General features: G+C 33.0%; 1 protein-coding gene across 1 annotated transcript; it reads right to left on the bottom strand.

Moving 5' to 3' along the window:
* Positions 1-158: 158 nt before the first annotated feature.
* On the bottom strand, positions 159-20,638 carry LOC108917504 (radial spoke head protein 6 homolog A). The gene is made up of 9 exons (XM_018724133.2): positions 20,505-20,638; positions 16,198-16,387; positions 11,193-11,383; positions 11,052-11,139; positions 10,019-10,252; positions 7,655-7,847; positions 7,389-7,598; positions 2,381-2,680; positions 159-388 (listed from the first exon to the last, which is right to left on the bottom strand). Exons 1-9 carry the CDS (start codon positions 20,636-20,638, stop codon positions 159-161), a joined length of 1,770 nt encoding a protein of 589 aa, XP_018579649.2.
* Positions 20,639-20,752: the final 114 nt, after the last annotated feature.

Raw genomic sequence — 20,752 nt, 5'->3', positions numbered from 1 at the left:
AAATCGGATCACCTACAACGCATCCAAAAAAGTTTTGCTTTAGTTAATATGAAATGTCAATCAGACATAATATATCGAAAAATTTAATTAAAACAATGTAACAAGCAACAATAGTCTTATGCTCTAAAGCTAAGTTTATAGAACAATATATATAAATCTTAATCGTCTTCTTCCTCTTCCTCCTCCTCTTCTTCTGCCTCTTCGCCCTCGGCTTCTTCGCCCATCGGAGGTGGTTTCGGTTTGGGCAAGTGGTCGATACGCCATTGTTCTTCGTCAGCGCCAGTAGGATCTAACATTTCCATAATTTCTGGCCCGATTGGATACTCTTGCTGTACGGGTGGTAGAGGCACAGGGGAAAAATTATGTTCCATGTATTTGTGACCATAGCCTTTTACAATAACAAATGAAGAATTGATGAAATGTGAAATAATAGGTTATTAAACTTACAGACTATGAGTTTCGTATATCTGCAACCAGAAAAACATGGTTTGGTTTAGCTCTTACCTACCTAGTTTTAGTTAATTGAAACATTCTCATTCCTTTATACGTTTTTCTGGATACGACTTTTGAAAGAAACCCAGTACGCTTTGGAAATTCAGAAAAATTCGATTTTATTCACCAGTAAAGTGCCATTTCTGTATGAGAGGCCTCCCTCTTTTTTCGGACTGATTTTAGAGTTTTTGGTTAGTGAACATTCTTTTCTGTAAGCGATACAGCAGAATGTCTTTATGAAAAGTTTATCAGAATGAAGAAATAAATATATGCAAAATGTTTGTCCTATCCTATGCCTACCTTAAGAAAAGTATAAAATCAAGCAAAATGTTTTTTTTTTCATCAATTCTCAATTTCTCATGATGAGAAAGTTTTTTTAATAGCATTATAAGTATCTCATGCAGAAGTGACACTTTGCTGGTGAACAAAGCCTAAATTTCCAAAACTTAAGTCCGTGACTTTTCGGATTTGAAATTATCATAGTTTTTGTTTCACAAATAAGCAGGACTGAAGCTCAGAAGGCAATTTTTAACATTTTTGTCTTTTACAAAAGTCATCGTATCATATATCCATAAACACACTGTATATCAAGTTCCATTTGTTCAGTTCTTTCATATCATGGATATATAGGGTGGCATATTTTTATAAAAAATGTATTCATAAGTTCGTTTTAAAGATAATATTATAATAATATTATATTTTTTTTTTTTCATTTTTGAAATTTAAAATAACAAAAAACAGTGGAATAGTATATAAATTTAAAGTAATACATGGAAATTCTTCTATTTATTCAGCAGTAGTGTGCGTATGGAGAATTTTAGAAGGGGTAAACAAGTTTTTTTCGTTTACATATTTTAAGTGTTTATTTTCAAACATTGTACTATTTTTATTCATATAAGTATTTAAGAGTTTTTAAATGATGTCATAAGTTTGATTGGATCAAGCATCCTAATAATAAACAAAAAATAATGTGTAGAAATTATCAATACCTAAGGGTAAGTAAAAACAATTGATAACAAGTATAATTCTAGCAAAAAAATTGATGAAAGTCTTCCATGATTACTAGAGCTTAAGTTTTTTGTTAAGCGTTTTGTTCGTTTCTATTAATTTATCACCTTTTCATTTTTGCATGAAATTATGTTTTTTCTTTTTAAAATAAAAAAAATGTAAAAAAATTCATTGATGATCTATTTCTGAAGAAGGGGTAGTCCCAGTGGTGAGCAAATGGGGAAATGTTTCTTTCATTAATTTTTGAATGTTGAAATTGGTATTTCATATGCTAAAATGCAACGTTTTACGTTTCTTCTTTTCAAGAATTCAGTATTTTTCAACCTAATTAGGTTCAGCTACCTAGATCTGACTCGCCCTGTATGTGACATTTTAAAACAATATTTCTACAACAAAGAGAATACAAAAAACATTCATTCTGCAGAACCACCATTGCGAGACTGAAAATTAATTTTGAAGAATTTGTAACAATACTTTCATGAAAAATTTGACAATGTTATAAAAATATATGTAATATAATGAATTTAATTACTTGAGATATCTTATATTTAGAAGTGTAATTATATCTCGACTGTTCTACCAAATCTACACAGCATTGTAACAGTATTATATAACTTCACTTTCAATTTATTCCTATTCCTATTAAACAGATTGTTGGTACTCGACGATGGTAAGTGATAGTTACTTCATGCAGCCTACTTGATAACTAATTTGCAGAACTACACCTTGTTTATGTATTATATACACAGTGACTCTAAAAGAATTTGAAGAGAATTTTTCGACTTTTGAATACATTTGTTTTTCACGGGATGAATAATGAGAATTAATTATTTTGTTATGGAAGAAATCACTTTATAAAATTCGAATCCAATCTTTTTACCCAGATATACGTTTCGGAATATCTTCCCCTGGTTTGAGAAGCAATAGGCACCCGGCCAAATATTGGATCTAACGACGGCGAGAGCATAATTCTCCAATATCTCAGAAGTGACTCTGAGACTCCAAGGTGGAACGGTTTCCAGCACTGCATCTTCAGAGAGAGGTGTCAGGAGCGGAGGTCCTGTTTCGGGTTCCATCCGTTCGCCTTTGGGTTTCGCTTCCTCTTCTTCTTCCCCGAAACCTTCCCCTGGCTCCTCTCCCAATTCAGGCATTGGATTTGGGTTCCACCAAGTGGTCCTACCTAGAATTTGTACCAAAGACAAATACTTAAGCTGTCAAAGTGGAAAATACTAATGACAAGAAGCTAAAAACGTCCAAGTGATTGGCACATATACAAGGTGTTGCAAAAGTATATACAAAAAATTCAGAGGTATTTTCCTTGGCAAATTTTAAGGCGAGACTCTTCATATACATTTTTTAATTAGTGCCTCCCTAAAAAACTTACAGTCCCTTAAAGGAGGGAAGAAAAATTGTTTTTTTTTTCTATTTTTCTCAAAGACTTATAAATAAACAAGCAAATTTTGGCAGGAACTTATAAAATGATATTTTACTGACATGTTTTTTGTTTTGCTCGTTTGCTATAAGGGGTGAAATAAACCACCCCTTCCATGTTTATTTTTCAAACCTTGTTATAATTTTAAATTTCTTAATCGCTATGAAATTCTAAGGTAGTTTTTTAGAAATTGTTTGACGTTTACACAAATTTCATATTACTCTGTTTTTAAGAAAAAAAAAAAAATAGAACTGTGCAAGATACGATATAAACTAAACTTTTGAGTTTTTGTGCAATTTATTCTTAGTAGGCTGCTGTAAGAGACAAAAAGTATATCTGAATAAACAGAACTACCTTAGTATTTTATTTCGATTAAGATATTCAAAAGTATAAGAAAATTTGAAAAATAAACGAGGAAGGGGTGGTTTATTTCAACCCCTTATAGCAAACCAGGAAAACGGAAAATATGCCAATGAAATATCATTTTATATTACTTTCCTGCCAAAATTCGTTTGTTTATTTATATTCGACTGTTTTTGAGACAAATTGAAAAAACTGGATGTTACTCGCCTCCTTTAAAGGGCTGTAACTTTCTAGGGGAGGCTACAATAAAAAAAATTGGCAAATCCCCCTTTAAATTTTCCAAGAAAAAGTACTTATGCAACACCCTGTATAAAAATTAGTAAACGTTTTTACATAAAATGTATTCCACCTTTGATGCCTGAAGAGTAAAACATTTCATACTTGTAAATTTATGAGAAAATGTCATTTTTTAAAAAACAATCCTGCATGCCCTTAAATCCTTAGAAATGTTACTACCTTCTTGGTTTTATATACGGGGTAATTAATTTATTGAAACAACAGGAAATTTTTTAAAAATATCAAAGATAGAAGTAGATACAACTAAAAATATTGTTAGAAAATCCAAGAAAGTCTTCACTGCAGAGTTTCAAGTGTTTTTTTTTATCCATTTGAGTTATTCTGAAATCTGAAATATTATTTGGTATTATAACCTTAAAATTCTAGATGATTCCCAACACTCTGTACATATCAGGAAACAAAACAATTTCCAATTTTATTACACCAAGCAGGACTTCATCGTCCAAAGTAACTTTAAATACAATTCAGTCGTACTGCGATAAAGAGGCAGGGGAAGAAGGTTTATCTGGTGAACACTTTTGCCAAGTCTACTTAATTCTCACGCTTTTCTTCTATGATAATCCTTCGATGATTTCCAAAGTCTCTTTAATCGGTACTTTTACAAACAAAAGCATCATCTAGATCAAATTGGATTATTCTCTTGACCTTTTCAGTAAAATCTGCAGCGTTTTTGACATGGCGTTCTGTCGTTCCTATCAAGAATTTAATTTGAAGTGACACATACTGGGCGAGTGGATGAGTGGCTGATCCAACTGCACTCACTATTGGTTGGAGTAGTATATTCAATTTCTACACCTTTGGAAGGCAAAAAAGTTGAAATGTTCTCGAATCACTCGAAATAAAATCCCTTAGGAACGTCAGGTGCTCGAATCGCAGACGCCTGCTCTTTCTCAACTTTCTTGATTGGGTTGTTCTCTCTCCAAATGTCAAGATGTCTAAACGGACGACGTGGCAACTAATTCAAAAATTATTCAACCATTGACAAATGACACATTTGAAACAGAAGATTTGGGCTATACAAAGAATCCATAGAAGTAATTTCATCCGAGACGACTTGGAACTGCCTGGAATTAAGACACGAGTCTTACGTAAAAATAAAAAACCAGAAGACCACAAACCAGTGATTTCGAACTAAAAGTCTATGAACCAGTTCATAGAGCAAATGCAAATAAAAGGTTTCTTAATCTTCAATTTCAAAATTTCTTCTGAAGGAAAATATATATCCAAAATCGCCAAGAATGAGATCTGACAATGAACCTAAAAATTGGTCTAAAATACTATGGAGCAGTTGTCATAACAAATATAGATACAGCGTAGTAAAAAAGTTCTGCATAAAATTCATATTTTCGTTAAACAATTTTTTTTTTCGAAAAACGGTGAGACCCGTCGATTTTTATTTGATCCAGGGCACCTTGTTATTGTGGAAAAATTTTTTTTTCGATAATCTACTTACGGCAGCGATGACATAATTTTTTTTTAAATGACAACGCATATTTTTTTCGTTCGAAATTGATGACAGTGATAATTATCTAAACAACGGTGTGAAAATTTCGATGTCTTACATAACAATTTTTTTTAGAAAAATGCACCTTAAGTTCTTATAAGTGATAATTGTCTACTTACACTATTAATGGCTCCGAAAAGGACAAAGTTGACAAAATTACATTTCAAACGAGTAAAATTACACTAATGTTTGTGTAAGTCTAGCGAAATTGTTCGAATTGCCCACCCTGTACCATTTGGCATTGTCCTAAGCGTGTGTAAACGCCGTCTACACTTCGTTCAAGCATTCCCGGGTCGATTTGATTTATTTCAAAACGAATACGGTTTTTAAGTTCTTCCAAATCACCTGGTCTGTTTGTGTACACACGCGATTTCAAATAGCCCCACAAAAAAAAGTCTAGAGGTGTTAAATCAGGCGAACGCGGAGGCCACTCGATTGTTCCGCGTCGCCCGATCCACCGGCCAGTAAACGTGTTATTCAAGTACTCCCGTACTTGCACTCCATAATGGGGCGGTGCACCATCCTGCTGAAACCAAATTCTTTCCTCAGGAATATCAGGATCCTCGTTGTTCGGGAATAACTCTGCTAAGCTTGGGACCAAATCGAACCGCAGGAAATCCAAATAGCGAGCAGCAGTTAAATTTTCCTCGAAAAAATACGGGCCTAAAATACGACGCCCTATTATTCCCGCCCAAACGTTCACCTTTCGGGGGTGCTGATGATCTACTTCTTGCACCCAGTGCGGGTTTTCCTGAGACCAATACCGGCAGTTATGTCGATGCACCGATCCATTAAGATAAAAAGTAGCCTCGTCAGAAAAAATTATGTTCTTGAGGAAGTCGGGGTCTCCGTTACATCGATGCATTAAATCTTCACAAAAGTGGAGACGGCGGTCTGGGTCGTCCTCAGTCAATGCATGTATCAAGTGACCCTTATAGGGGTGAAATTTCTCTTTTTTGAGAAAGTTCACCACAGTTACATGTGAAATATCATTGTTCAATGCAATCGACCTTGTACTAGAATGAGGGTTGTCCTGGAGCTCCACCAGGATATTCAATCTAGTTTCATCATCTACTCTAGGACGACCCGCACGAGGAGCATCTTTCACACTACCAGTTTCCTCAAACCTTGCCAGTACCCTACTAACCGTAGATTGCGTAATTGGTGGTCTGTCAGGGTACGTTGCATTAAATAATTGGCAAGCTTCTTGATGGGTTCGTAACTTATCGCCGAAACCAATCATCCTCAAAATATCAATTCTTTCGCGTTCACTAAGTTTTGCCATTTCGAATTAAACGATTTCACCAAAGAATGTTAAATCGGTACTGATTTTTAGTCTTCAATATTTCAGGTAATCTACTCCTTTCAAGTAAACATTTCTTTGGATCTTTTTTTTTTAGGAATTTATCGGCAAACTCGAAGACAAAAAGTCGACCTTAATTTGCTACATACTATTTGGATTTTGTGCGGTTGAACTTGGTTCTAAATTTTGCAGTTTAATCAGGATCCTGACAATATCTGATGAATAATTCCGCAAATATTACATAACACCAGTTGCAACTTAAGTTATCTGAAATGCTTTCTGCCGAATAAATTTTTTTCTAAGGCATTTGATCCGTAAACAGCAAATTATTGCATTCAAGAACTTAAGGTGCATTTTTCTAAAAAAAATTGTTATGTAAGACATCGAAATTTTCACACCGTTGTTTAGATAATTATCACTGTCATCAATTTCGAACGAAAAAAATATGCGTTGTCATTTAAAAAAAAATTATGTCATCGCTGCCGTAAGTGGATTATCGAAAAAAAAAATTTCCACATAACAAGGTGCCCTGTATCAAATAAAAATCGACGGGTCTCACCGTTTTTCGAAAAAAAAATTGTTTAACGAAAATATGAATTTTATGCAGAACTTTTTTACCACGCTGTATATGTAAGAAGTCTAAAGGAAGGCGCATCAATGGATCAAGAAAATATTCAGTGACAAATGTCACTGGAATTCTGCAAACCAGAGTAGTTTTTTTTATACTTTTTTAACAGTCTGATATTAAATAACTACCCAGCTATGCAACAGACCAGTTAAAAAGGTAAAAAAACCTAGAAATTAAGTCAGAATATAATGTTGAAGTAGAAGGGAGTGACATAAGGCAAGCTGTTGTAAAAAATGAACCATTTTATACCTACAAGTCAAGCTCTAACCCCCACAAGTATTTCCTGGTTTTATGCATTTAGCCAAATGCGTTTGGTTCAAATTGTATCGTAGGTATAGAAAATCTTATTTAATTGTGTTACCTTGTGGGAGGATATAAGCTTCGCTGTGTACCCAAAATGACATGGAAGTATCCAACAAGTCCCTTAAAGGAGGAGGATCGTATTTAGGATTGACTTTGTAACTGGTTTTTGCTTCACCACCGGCCGCCTCTTCGGCTTCTTCCTCTTCTTCATCTTCGCCAGCTTCCGCTCCTCCGAAGGTGTAGTAGCCAAGTGGAGCTATCTTAGTACCTTGGAATGAAAAATTTTTAATAATTGTTTGAATTTTCCATTTACTGCGTCATTACCAGCGGTTATCCTAGCTATTTGAGCCCGCAAGTATTCCTTCTCCAGTCCTGGGAACTCTGGATAAGTGAGAACAGGCGCGTCGAGGGTACCCGTGAAGGATTTGTAGATCTCGCGGGCTACTCTTATTTGTTTGGGATTTGCATCTGGAAGCTCCACCCAGGGTTCTCCAATGTCGTTGCAGACATAGTAAACCTTAATAAATGACCCAAGAGTTAACAGTATATTACACAATAAGTGTGGTAAAAATCCAGTTACTACGAGTAATGTAATGGGAGTCTCAAACTCGATAGTGTGGTCAGTATACAAAAAGTTTAAATAAAATTTGGAACACGTGGTGTTAAACGGGATGAGGTAAGCTCCATTTTCAACAGAAAGTATTATCTTTGGGATTTGGCAAAAACGATTAATAACGTCTTCAATTATATTTTTTCCAGAAACATACCCAACATTTTTTTCGTGTTAAAAAGCTCTCTTTTTTCAGCATTACTTTCCGTTTAGAAGTTATAAGTAATATCGTCCTAAAGAGTCTCAAAAGAAATGTCACCTAAAAATCACAAAATTTCAAAATGGCGGCGAAACCAAGACGGCGGACGAAATTTTTGAAAGTTAACCGATTGTCACCAAATTTTGTATACGGAGGTTTTCGAGGTCGCTGATCACAAATACGCGGTCAGATTTTTAAAATTCAAGATGGCGGATCCAAGATGGTGGATGGGGTTTTTTAAATTTAATATCAATGGGTACCAAATTTGATATACGGAGGTTTTGGGGGTCACTGACCCCACATTCATGATCAGCAACCCCAAAAACAGCCGTATACCATCTTTGATGCAAATCGACTGATTATCAAAAAATTCGTCCGCCATCTTGAATTTTGCAAATTTAACTTCGGATTCGTGATCAGCGTCCCCAAAAACCCCCATATACAACGTTTCTGCAAATCGGTTGATTTTCGAAAAATTCGTCAGCCATATTGGATCCGCCATCTTGATTTTTTAAATTCGACCTCGAATTCGTAATCAGCGACCTCGAAAACCTCCGTATACAAAATTTGGTGACAGTCGATTAACTTTCAAAAATTTCGTCCGCCATCTTGATTTCGCCGCCATTTAAAAATTTTTGAAATGGTCAAGGTCATGTCTGAACGTAAAATTTTCGCTCTTTCTATTTCCAAGGTCAAAAAGGGGGGTTGCCATTTAAAAAAATCGTCTTGATCCCATAATGATCACGTGGTCAATAGTCATGACATGGTCACCATTGAATAGCCAGAGAAAAATCCTAACTTTCACTATATTTGTTTTTTTCGGAAAATGCATATCTCGCAAGATTTTTTGGTGTACCCATACTTTTATGGCACCCTGTATATTTTACTGCGTCTTGTGGTTAATTTAAAAAAAAATGAATTCAAACGATTTTGAAAGAAAGGTATCAGAAACAGGGAAAAATGTATGCAATGTAGTTCTACATTCAAAAATTAGAAAAGTAATGAATATTCCATGTCATTTTAAATAAGTGGCATTTAAAATAAATGGGTTTAAATTTCCTGAGAATTCACGTAAATAGTTATTACGTAACAAAAATGTAAAATTATACTTTATCCAACGAATTTGGATACTGCGAATCCTGATTCTAGAGATAAAAATAAGAATATGACATTTAGGAATTTATTAAATTAAAACAACAAACCACTTGAATCAAACCTCAAATGTTATTTTCATGTGAGAGCAACAATAAAACAACGTGTTTACTAGATTAGTAGGTCCCTCCTTACAGGATAATACCAGAACGGCAACAAAGGACGCAGATTTGTGAAAGTTTCACCGCATATTGCGTACAGACAAAATCGTAATTTCTAATTGATAGTCGAAACAGTTATATTTAAAGAGGAAAAATAAATGTATGTACTTCTATCCCTCTTTTTATCTTTCTCTCTAGGAAATCTCCTTGCAATTTCTTACTATTTCAAAGAAATGCTGTAAAATATTAACTTTTGCTTTTTTGATGGAACACTAAAAAATCTAAAACCAAACAAAGAATCAAAGTACGCGTAAGTCATTGAAATTTTACGTTCTTCTTTAAATTGTCATTCTAAGAAGGTTAATAATTTATCATATTGATACAGAAATAGCACTCTACTAGTGAAAAAAAAAAACAGATTTTTCCAGGTTTACTGGATTTTACGGATTTGAAATAATGACAGATTTTGTCAGATGAATCCCAAAAGGTCATTCTCCAAAACCAACATTTTTTGTCTTTAACAGAAATCAATTCACCTGTTCAGGGACACGCTGTATAAAGTGATAAAATGGCGACTATTAAATTAGAAATTTTGAATTACTTCAGCAGGGATTCTTTCTAATTACCTTTTTGTTTACACCAACTCCAGACGGTTCCGGTGGTGCTTCGGGAGGTTCCTGATATTGTATCACTGGTTCCGGTGGCAAAGTCCTAGGATACTTAGTTTTGCGTTCTTCCCCTTCCCCTTCTAGCTCATTCCGTTTCTCTATTTCCAACAGAGCGGCTGTAGTATTATCACCTTCGATTTTAAGGCCTAATTCGTCTTGCACCTTAGGTTTGTCCTGTTCTTCTTGGTAATGCTAAAAAGTCAGCGCTAATGTTATGTGGTACTTTTAGAACTCTATTAGCAATCATAAAAATTCAGAAGGCTATTTGGGATACCATTAACGATTTGGAAAGAAAATAAAACCCAGTGTCAATCCAATGCTACCCTCTTAGAAATTTATTTTTTTTTGGTTAATGCACTATCTATAATAATTTATACAGGGTGAATTATTATTAAATTATAATTTTGTTTAAATAATGATAAAAGATGCAAAAGTAACGCACACAAGTCTTGTAATAAAACAAGAATAGTGTTTCGTTTTAGCCTATTTTATTTAGTTTATTTACAATTTCTAAACATTATTATTATTATTTCATTAATAACAATTAAAATCATATGAAATTGAACCAGAAAGTAATCACTCCTTTCACAAACAAGTAGAATTCACGAAAAAAAGTACATCTGAAATAGAATTCAACAAATAAATCTGAAAGGCACTGTTAAAAATGACTACAACCTCTTCTGTCTTTAAATATCAAATATTACTAATATTTCGCATCCAGCAAGTGCTAATAATTAAGAAATTTTGACACCGTATTTATAACTGGCAGTTTTTGAAGCAAATTCAATTATTGTGTTTTGTTTTTGTACAATTATTCACATCCAGGACGAATACCAGCAACAACACTTATTTTGTTACACTGTTACACTACACTACACTATGTATATCTCTGTTTAAAAAAATGTCCCTGTAATTCCAATTTAAAGCAACTAGAAAACCAACGAAGAGACTTAAGAGAGAAAAAGGAAATAGAGAATAGTTACTTGCTTACCTCATTCCTTTTCATATGCTCATCTTCTTTCAATTCTGCTTCCACGATGAGATAGTTGCTCAACGTACCAAAGATTTTTCCCCAAAATCTAAAGACAAGGTGCTAGTGAGAGACTGAAAAACTGTTTTAGGTTATTTTTACCGTATAGATGATATAGGTTTTGTATGAGCAAGATTCCTCATCGAAATCATGACGAATATCATTTCTGGTCTGGGTAATCCAATGCCGCATTGTTCCAAGTAATAGAGAAGTTCTAGCAAATTATTCTGGGACATATCAGCAAGTTCCAAATCTTCTGGATCCACCGTAGAAGGTTCACCAGGTGGTAAAGCCTAAAAAATGATCACTCGTAGTTCGTAAATTTTCCAGATCAAGTTTTTAACTCTATGATGTTTTTTCTTAGTAAAAGGTAATGTTTTTCTACTCTGCCATTTTTACAGTTTTTTGAGACGAAGACATGTCAATTTTAATAAACGTATCTAATATTAATGATGAAATATTTTAAATTATGTTATCATGTCAAACAGTACCAATAAATTATAATAATTTTCAGAAATAATCTAGATATTTTAAACATTTAAATAAGGTAACTAGACTTAGGGAAAACTTAAAAAAAACTGTTAAAAAATTAGTGAATGGGAGAGAAAGTATCGACAATTAAAATTTAACCTTTATTGAAAAAATACGAGCGTAAGCAAATTTTTTAATAACTATAAAATTTATATTAAGAAATTATATAATGTGGGATACAGGTATTCGAATGAGTCGATGTAAAGAACAATCACTTCTTAAAATGAAACTGAAAGTAATATCTATAACCGAATCAGAAATGCAGGTACCTACCTATGAAATAATTAAAAATATTCGCTAACTTCAATACAGTGTGTCTGGTCAATAATGGTATATATTTCAAAGGTAGGTTCTTTAAATAAAACGAAACTATTTAGGTTAGGTTATCTCAATAAAATTTAGTTACGGCCCTAAAATATTTTTAATTTTTTTTTTAAGCAAAAGAACAAACATACAAACAAAATATTTTAGTCCAGTAACCACATGAATTTACATGGAAAAATTTGCGGAAGTTTTGATATTTGGTACGCCATTACCGTGAGAAAGTAAAATAACTCCCTTGTTATTCATAATATAGAAAAAAAGTTTATATAAAAGTTGTACAAAATCAAAAACCTAAAGGACTAAATTAATTTGAAACATACAGGGCGATGAGTAAAACAGAACACGCCAAATATTACATTTTTTAAATAGAACACCCTGTATATTTTTAAACATATGGATTTCTAAGAAAATTCTATATAAGGCAATATAAACAGTTTAACATTTTAGTGCGGGGTTGCCAAGTTATGTAGAAAATTCTTCGAAATTTTGGAAAAAACATGATATCGAAGAAGTTGTATTAACTTTCAACTACTAACACTTGGAGCAAAAATATTTGACAGAGTTATAGGCAAATGTTAGGCAAAGACTCCTATATTAGCTAATATCGATATTTTATAATACGATCTTTTTAAGAAAATTCAAACTTGATTTTCTAAAATTTTTCAAATAGAACACCCTGTATTTATTGTTCTATTTTATTCACATATCAGTCCACTTCAACTTTTATTAAGTGTGTTCTACACCTAAAGTTGTTAGTTTTTAAGATATAACAACATTTCTGGAAAAAACAATTTTTTTAATTTCGGTGGCACGAAATGGCATTGGAAAAAACTATCACATTGAGTCAACTTGTCAGTTAATAATTTATCATTCCATTTTGAGATAATTTTAACAGTTAATATTTATTTGTGGTATTCTATAAAATAATGATAAGATTTTTGAAGAAAAAGTTTATGAATTGGTTTATTTTCACTTAAGGAAGCTTACTTGAAGCTCATTTTTAACCAGACGCCTTGTATAACCAACGGCACGCATAATTATAAGTAAAAGGAAATGAGAGCCGTTTAAAGATACAACATATATTCATGATTTAATTGATGGGAATTGCATGGAAATTGCAATTAATATTCACCAACTAAATAAATAATCAACTTATGGCCCTATAAATCTCACAGACTTATAATTTAAACTTAAAGTTTTACTGTGGCAATTTTAAGGAAAAATTAATTACATTAAAAGAAGTAAACGATTTTTATAAATAGCTAGAATAACAATTTTTTAAATAAACAGCAACTGATACAGACTTGTTGCTACATATTTGACTTCGTTGTTTTACAACTGAACTAATTATATTATCATCGATAACAATCTCTAATTTAAAACCAGATAATCTTAAATGCGCAAATAATACCTACTCTAATGATTCATTTAATATCGTTTGTCTGCTAACCAACATCGGAAAAAAATGTAGCCTTCATATGGCTACACTTTTGTCAACAAAAACTTGATTGAATTTTTGCCTAATAAATATTTGTAGACTCGACAATGTGTAATTCCTTTTACATGCACGTAAAATGCGTTTCTGTCTAGATTACAGAGTAGTTTTACCAGGAATAATTTATTTACTAATTAATATTAATTAAGTTATGATTGTATAATTACAAATCTACCTCTTTGTTACATTTGCAATTGCAATAACCGAGTCACGCAAATATATACGGTTTGAGCAGCCTGATCCAATTTAACTATTCATGCGAATTAATCCGTCTGGATCAATTTGAGCCCTATAAATTTTTAGCGAATATATACGTCTGGAGCAGTGAAAGGGTTAATATTAAGTTGCAAATATATTTATAAGACAGTTGCTTAGAGACAATTTTCTTTATCTTTATTAATAAACAAATATCTTGATTAAGCCAGTTTGAAACATTAGGCAATGAGAACAATTTCAGGTTAAACTACTTATAAAATAATAAAATATTAAACTGTATTTTCAATGGAACACCATGTATATTTGTACCATTTTAATTCTGTCTTTTTAATAGTATATAAATGTCACATATACAGGGTGTCCCTGAAAAGGATGGACAACGCTTGACCACAGGAACCTTGGATGAAAATAAGACTATTTAGCCTAACTTGCCTATATACAAACATGCACGCCTACTGAGATATAGTCTTCTAAATATAGAATAGATAACCTAGTTTTTTTAAAAAATTTAAAAAGATTTGCTTTTTCTTGTTTACTTGAGCAGATTTTCGAAATAGGCGCAATGTACCTTCTATACATTTGCTTATCCGATGGATGTTTTCTCGTTGTACCTGAAACAAACACTCCAAGACTGTCTCTAATTTTGTTACAATGGTACTTTATTCTTTCTATCAGGTCTTCCCTGGCGTCGAATACACAAGCCTTCCCCAAAAAAAGAAATCCAATGGATTCATGTCGGGCGACCTCGGTGGCCATAAAATAGACCCACCTCGACCTATCCATTGATAACCAAAAATATTTGGTGGGGCGGTGCACCACCATGCATAAACTACATCTGATTTCTAATTTCTAACGGTACATTTTCTAATAAACCGTTTAAGCTTTGTTACAAGAATTGCAAATACCTACATGGCACCATTTAATCTGTCTTCAAAAAAAAAACGGTCCAATGAGATGATTCCCAATAATCCCCGCCCATATGTTAACCATGAACCTTTGTTGGTGCTTTGTACTATTGCATGGGGATTTTCTTCTTGCCAGGTATGCAAACGATGGCAATTTATTACTTCGTCGCAGGTGAAACCGGTTTCGTCCGTGAACAAAACAATACTAGTAAAATTTGGATTTTGCCTAAATCGTTGCAAAAACCAATTTGCATAATTGACTCTTGAAGCCTTGGTATGTACCTTTTGGACGTGATAAGGATGCAGCAGTTGTTCTCGAAGGGTCTCATGAACGGCACACTTTGTCGCATGAACTTGAACCGACAGCTTCAACACAACTGCCGAGTGCTTGTCCATAAATTAGATGCATGTCAGCACGACATAAAAACGACTGGTGTTTTATTGCAGTATTCTGATTTATTATTTCAATGAGGTGCTATACAAAAACTTCATTTCTTCGAAAACGGCTAATTTTATCGAAACAAATGTAGAGTACCTTATTTAAAGAGGAATGACGAAAATATTTAAAAATGCAGTTTTCAGCTTTATCAAATGACATCTGGGTACCCCTTTGGGGCTTTGTATCTCCTTTAAGGGGCACTTTAGGAAGTTTTTGTTTTATGACAAACTAGGATTATTTTGACCTCTCATATCCACTCCCTAGAGTACACCCAACCAGACACCCTGTATATTGGTCTTCCATAATGAACATAGTCAAAATTGCCATAAAACTATGAATGTGTATGTGTAATTTACTAAACAAACCAAAATATATTTTATTATAAACAGTGTTGTCCTCATTGATGGTACTTCGTACAATATTGTACTCTTAGATTATATAAATTACTAGATAATTCTTTGTTTACTTATATTTCAGTTCCTTATAGGAAGAACTACATGGGGATCAAATCAGGACTTCTTGCAAACTATAAAACCGTCCCTTTATAAGAGTAACGTAGTTAAAGGAATATTATTTGTCTAGAAAATACAATTACAAGACACCTTTTATAGTATCTACTGCATTCTTTTTCTTAACAAATTTCAAGATTTGTTTAATAAATTTAATAGGGGGAAAAATAGGATTACGCAAACTTTCAAAGCAAATATATGACATGTACTTATATATCGTTATAACTAGAAAAAAGAAATGATTCCAAAATAAGTTATGCAGTGTTCTATTAAAAAAAGCATAAGTTTGTCTTCTGATCTTCATAATGTAAAATTCAATCGTTCTTCTACATTTAATTGAAATTTCTAGAAAATTTTCAAGCCTCCAGTATTTACCATTTTTTTTTCTAGATAGGAGGAAAAGGTGGATCATCATGGCTTAAAAATAATTGAACGTAAAATTTAAAAAAAGGGTCTTCTCGAAAAATAAAAATCGGCATGTCAACATTTTTCGCAAAATTTATATGTTTCACTGTTCCTGACATTAGCAACGCACTGTATGTTATAGAGAAGTGTTATTTATATTTTAATTACACAATTTTCATAGTTCTTTTGAATAGTATAAAAATTTTGACTAACGAAAAAGTTACTTTTTTATGCGATTCCCAATTTTCCCTTAAAATTTTATACATATGTGATGATAACTTACTTTAAGTAATGGTAAAACTTTATTAGAAAGCGCAAATCTACCAGGTTGCACATATATGTCTTCCAAATGGTCAGTCAGCGGTTTGAATCTTTGCTCCTTTACTTTACGACTATATTCCTCAAAGAAGTCTATAACATTTTCTGGGCGTTCTGCCAAAATCTTGTTCAAAACTTCAGTCAAATGGTCATATCTATGAAAAAGTAATTGCTAATAAATCATTTTATTACAACTTTAATATCTAATGTTCCTCTGAATATGAACAATAGATATTGTTGATATGATATCTCTTCATATCATATCACAAATATGTTTAGAGCTAAACATAATTTTATATGTAAATGTGTATGCACGTTGACAAATATAATTTTGGTACATTTCAAAGTACACTTTTTCTTAATTAACAGATTTACCTATATTTTCTCTAATAATCAATTCTTTGTAGACTATTGGTGTGCCAAAATCACAGAATTTAATACACTTTTGGTCAAAACTCGAAGTGAACGACATTTTGGATCTCTTTAACAGTGTTTATCGAACTGTAAAAAATGTTTCAAATAAGAGTCTATTAAAAACTTATATTCAAAAAATTATAGATCATTTGTCAACAAACAATAAACAAATTTGCAAATATCTGACAAATTGCTTAATTTACAGAGCGAATGGAACAATAAATTGTTCAAAAGAACTCTTGAGACACATTTATAACTCTTAGGTAGAAGTAAATCTTTTTAATATATGACTTTTGATAAGAATGACTTGCAGCATCTCAATAACTTTCGGCTGGATTTGGTACCTGGAAATCACAGTTTTCTATACTCAAACACTGTACTTCATCTTTCTCTGAGCTTTTATTTTATGTAAGCATTATCTCTACCACCTGACTGATTGGTAACTACTTCAAGTGCTAAATAATTTATTAATAATATAATGTTTCATATCATGAATTTCTCCTTAACTCATAACCTATCGATACTATTGCAACAAGGATTTATTCCAAGTAGATCAGTAGATTTACTACTACCAGTCTATTAAGTGTAAATCAGTGGTTTCTTGCGTTTTATCGTAGAAATTCTATCGACGTTCTTACATATACTTCTCTAAAGCCTTCAACAGAATCCCCAGATACGACCTGCTCTTAAAGCTACATCATTTGAGAATTCGCGGACAACGAACACGTGGATTTAGTTATTTTGTCAATAAAACGATCCCTGTTCGTGCCGGATCAGATTTATACGCTTTTCATCATGCACGTTCTGGAATGCCATAAGGGCCTGTTCTTGGTCCACTTCTGTTTTTATTTCATTTAGCAGATTTTAATCACCTTATATCTCAATTTGTGCAGTCAAAAATGTATGAAAATTTTCTATAACGACACGATATCATTCAAAATAACCATCCGGATATTAAGTGTTAGTGCAGTCATTTGTTAATTCCATTAAACACAAATAAATGTACCATGCTTCACATGGGTAACAAAAATCCCCGCTACTCCCAAGTTAAAATAGTAAGGGAATAGAATAATTTGGGTTTGACAATAAATTCTTCTCCTGGTCCAGTTAGATCTCCAAAAACATGAAAAAGCTAATCGGAGATCCTACATATTATTCAAAGTTTTCAACGAATATGCTAATGTGACGTGGTAGCTTCGCTTTATTAGGGATATCAACCTTTTAGAGAATGTTTAACGAAGTTCCACATTACAAGTCTGTGCACTGAAGAATCAATATCATTCAAGAAAAGTTAGGTTATGGTTACGTGTATGTCAACTTTCTGATTTCTTGCTTTCTTTCTTCTAAGATTTGTAACAATTTTTTATATATGCCTAAAAGTAATATAATAGTATGAGTGCAATTTTTGTGTATTTGAAGAAAAGGTCATCGAAAAGGGAGAAAATTCTGTTTCCTCTGGTTACGTATAAAAATGCTTCATGATGGTGAACTTTCAGTTATTAGAGAAGAAGTTCAAGCCAGTATGAAGAGGAAAATATATACAGTCGATGTAAAGTGCTAGTTTACATACAATAAACCTGTAAAGAATATTCATCAATATAATAATGTTCCAATGCACCCACTTATAAATTGAACAATTTCTAACAATAAAACTTATGATGCGTCTTTCAATAACATCCCTTGTATCACTGAATGTAAATTATAAAACGTAAAAAGTTTTGAACATATGCAACATTTACACAGGTGCAAGTACAAATAAATTATTATATGAAGTGCCCATTTCACTAAGGTTACATATCAGTGATTGCCGTTATGCATTATATTATGTCCTTGTAATTTTCTCAGAAACATACTACCTACTTCTAGTGTAATGTCGTATAATCTGAACGAGCGAACTTCAGATTTCGACTATCTTTCGAATCCAAGTTCCAACGCCCGGAACAACGCTCCAATGCAAGCCCTCTATGTAAAACCTGAAGCTGTAACAAACATATTCCACAATGTTTCCAATCCCGAGCCCGAAGTCGCTATCAGAGGAGAAAGTAAAACTTTCACCCATGTTTCCAATCCAAACCTCAAAATCCAGCACCAAGCTCCAAGCCCGATTTCAAGCATAAGAAATCGAAGGCAAAGCATTAAATTGCATAATGTTTCTAACTCTGAAGCCGNGTCAAGATCGTGTATTAAACGCCTGTAAGAAGGCAACCGCTCTCTTACATACATGGCGGCGCACCCTTCTGAACGCTCAATCGCTATTTGTTTATAGCTTCAAATAACAGTGGAAAAAACAAATTTTCACACTGCAATTACTCATAATTTGTAGTATTTAACGTGAACTTTCAAACGCCGTCAGCAGAATTACAAAATACCTATTCAATCAAAAGTTATTAACGATTGAAAATCGCAAAAATCGCATTTTTCGAGTTTTTAACGGCGTTTATCTCGAAAACTATGCGTTTAACAAAAAAATTGCAAGAGACATTTTCTTCTTAAAATGGGTCAAATAACAGGAAAGTATTTTTATTTTGCCAAAAACTAAGTGTTCAGTATTTTGCAATTTTTTTGTTAATAAAAAACTTATCGACATCCGGGCAAACTTCTACCCAAAAAATTCGTGTTCTGCAGCTCAAAATACATAAAAAACTCTTGGGTAACTCCATCTAAATGAAGGTGGCAATTGGGACCCCCCTGGCTACAGGACTATATGGCCTTATAAACAAATTAACTAATTATTAGTCTGGGCGATCCCGAGAATCTTCCACAATCGCACTGATTTTTTACATGGTAGATTTTAATTTCAAATTTGCAACCCGGAATTTTTTTTTATTTTTTAGCCTTAGTTGCAAAATGAAATATACGACGCACGAGCGTGGTATATTATTACATATTCAGAAAGATTATGAAAAGAGCTTTAAGTAAAAAAAAAATCGTCAAGATTTGTTGAAAAACAAGGGAGTTACAAATTGTCAAAGTTGACGGCCTATTGTTAAGCAAATTAGGTTGGCAGCGGCAAAAAACATACTGTCATAACCGGCAACCCGAGTATTCTCCCAGGTAAAAATATTTTATTTTTGGAAGTATTTTAAGTGTATAAGAAATATTGTCAAAAGTCAGTGGGACGCTTGATTTTCGGCGAACCGTGGCGCGGCGGAAGGTTGTGGCAAGCGAATGACAGCGAGTCCGAAGAAAATGACGATAATATTCATAGTCCTGCCGTCAAATAAGCGAAATTCGCTTGAAAATAATATATTTGACAGTTTGTAACTCCGTTGTTTTTCAACGAATCTTGACAATTTTCTTTTTTAACTTAAAGCTCTTTTCATAAGCTTTCAGAATATTTAATATATAACTGTATCACGCTCGTGCGTCGTATATTTCATTTTGCAACTAAGGCTAAAAAATAAAAAAATTTCCAGGTTGCAAATTTAAATTAATAAAAAAATTATAAATNAGCTACATCTCGAGCAGAGTCCAGCGCGACAGCGCGAGAAGCATTTAACATGTCCAGAAACCCTGAGAGCCGCAACCTAATGGTAAGTGCAACACGGGATGATGAGGTACGACGACAGTAAGAACCACCACATAATATTGTGCGTTAGTGTAATACCACTTATCCCGATTCAAAACTAGAGAAAGATTAACTTTTTCCCTATTTTAATTAATTATCATAGTAGACTCAAAAGTTAAGTAAATCTGCGATTGGATACTGGAATATAATAAATCTGTTTTCTGTGTAGTGATTAACGAAACTTAACAATCTTCAATTCAGTTCTAGTTGCAGAGACAGTTTCTAGCTCTTTAAATACTATTTTTATGTTTTATGCTCAAAATACTTAATACTATAACAACAAAACTCACAGATTTTCGCCAGTGGCAGTGCTAGCCTTTTGCAAGAACGTCTTAGCGTTGTTGAATTCGGATTCAAATTGAGGTATCTGCAATGTTGATGGTTCGACATCCTCCTGCCCTTGTACATCATAATCGGAGATCATCCTGATCTTGACAGTGTAACTGACACTTATCAGTTTGGACGTATGATTGCTTGATTTTATGATGATGCAAGAAAAGTAAACAACGTAGAAGATACTATTAGGCCAGGAAAATAA

This window comes from Anoplophora glabripennis, unplaced genomic scaffold (genome assembly GCF_000390285.2).
Source record: "Anoplophora glabripennis isolate ALB-LARVAE unplaced genomic scaffold, Agla_2.0 scaffold57, whole genome shotgun sequence".
NCBI lineage: Eukaryota > Metazoa > Arthropoda > Insecta > Coleoptera > Cerambycidae > Anoplophora > Anoplophora glabripennis.
The sequence above is the reverse complement of the archived record's forward strand: the minus strand, read 5'-3'. Positions and strand labels throughout refer to the sequence as shown.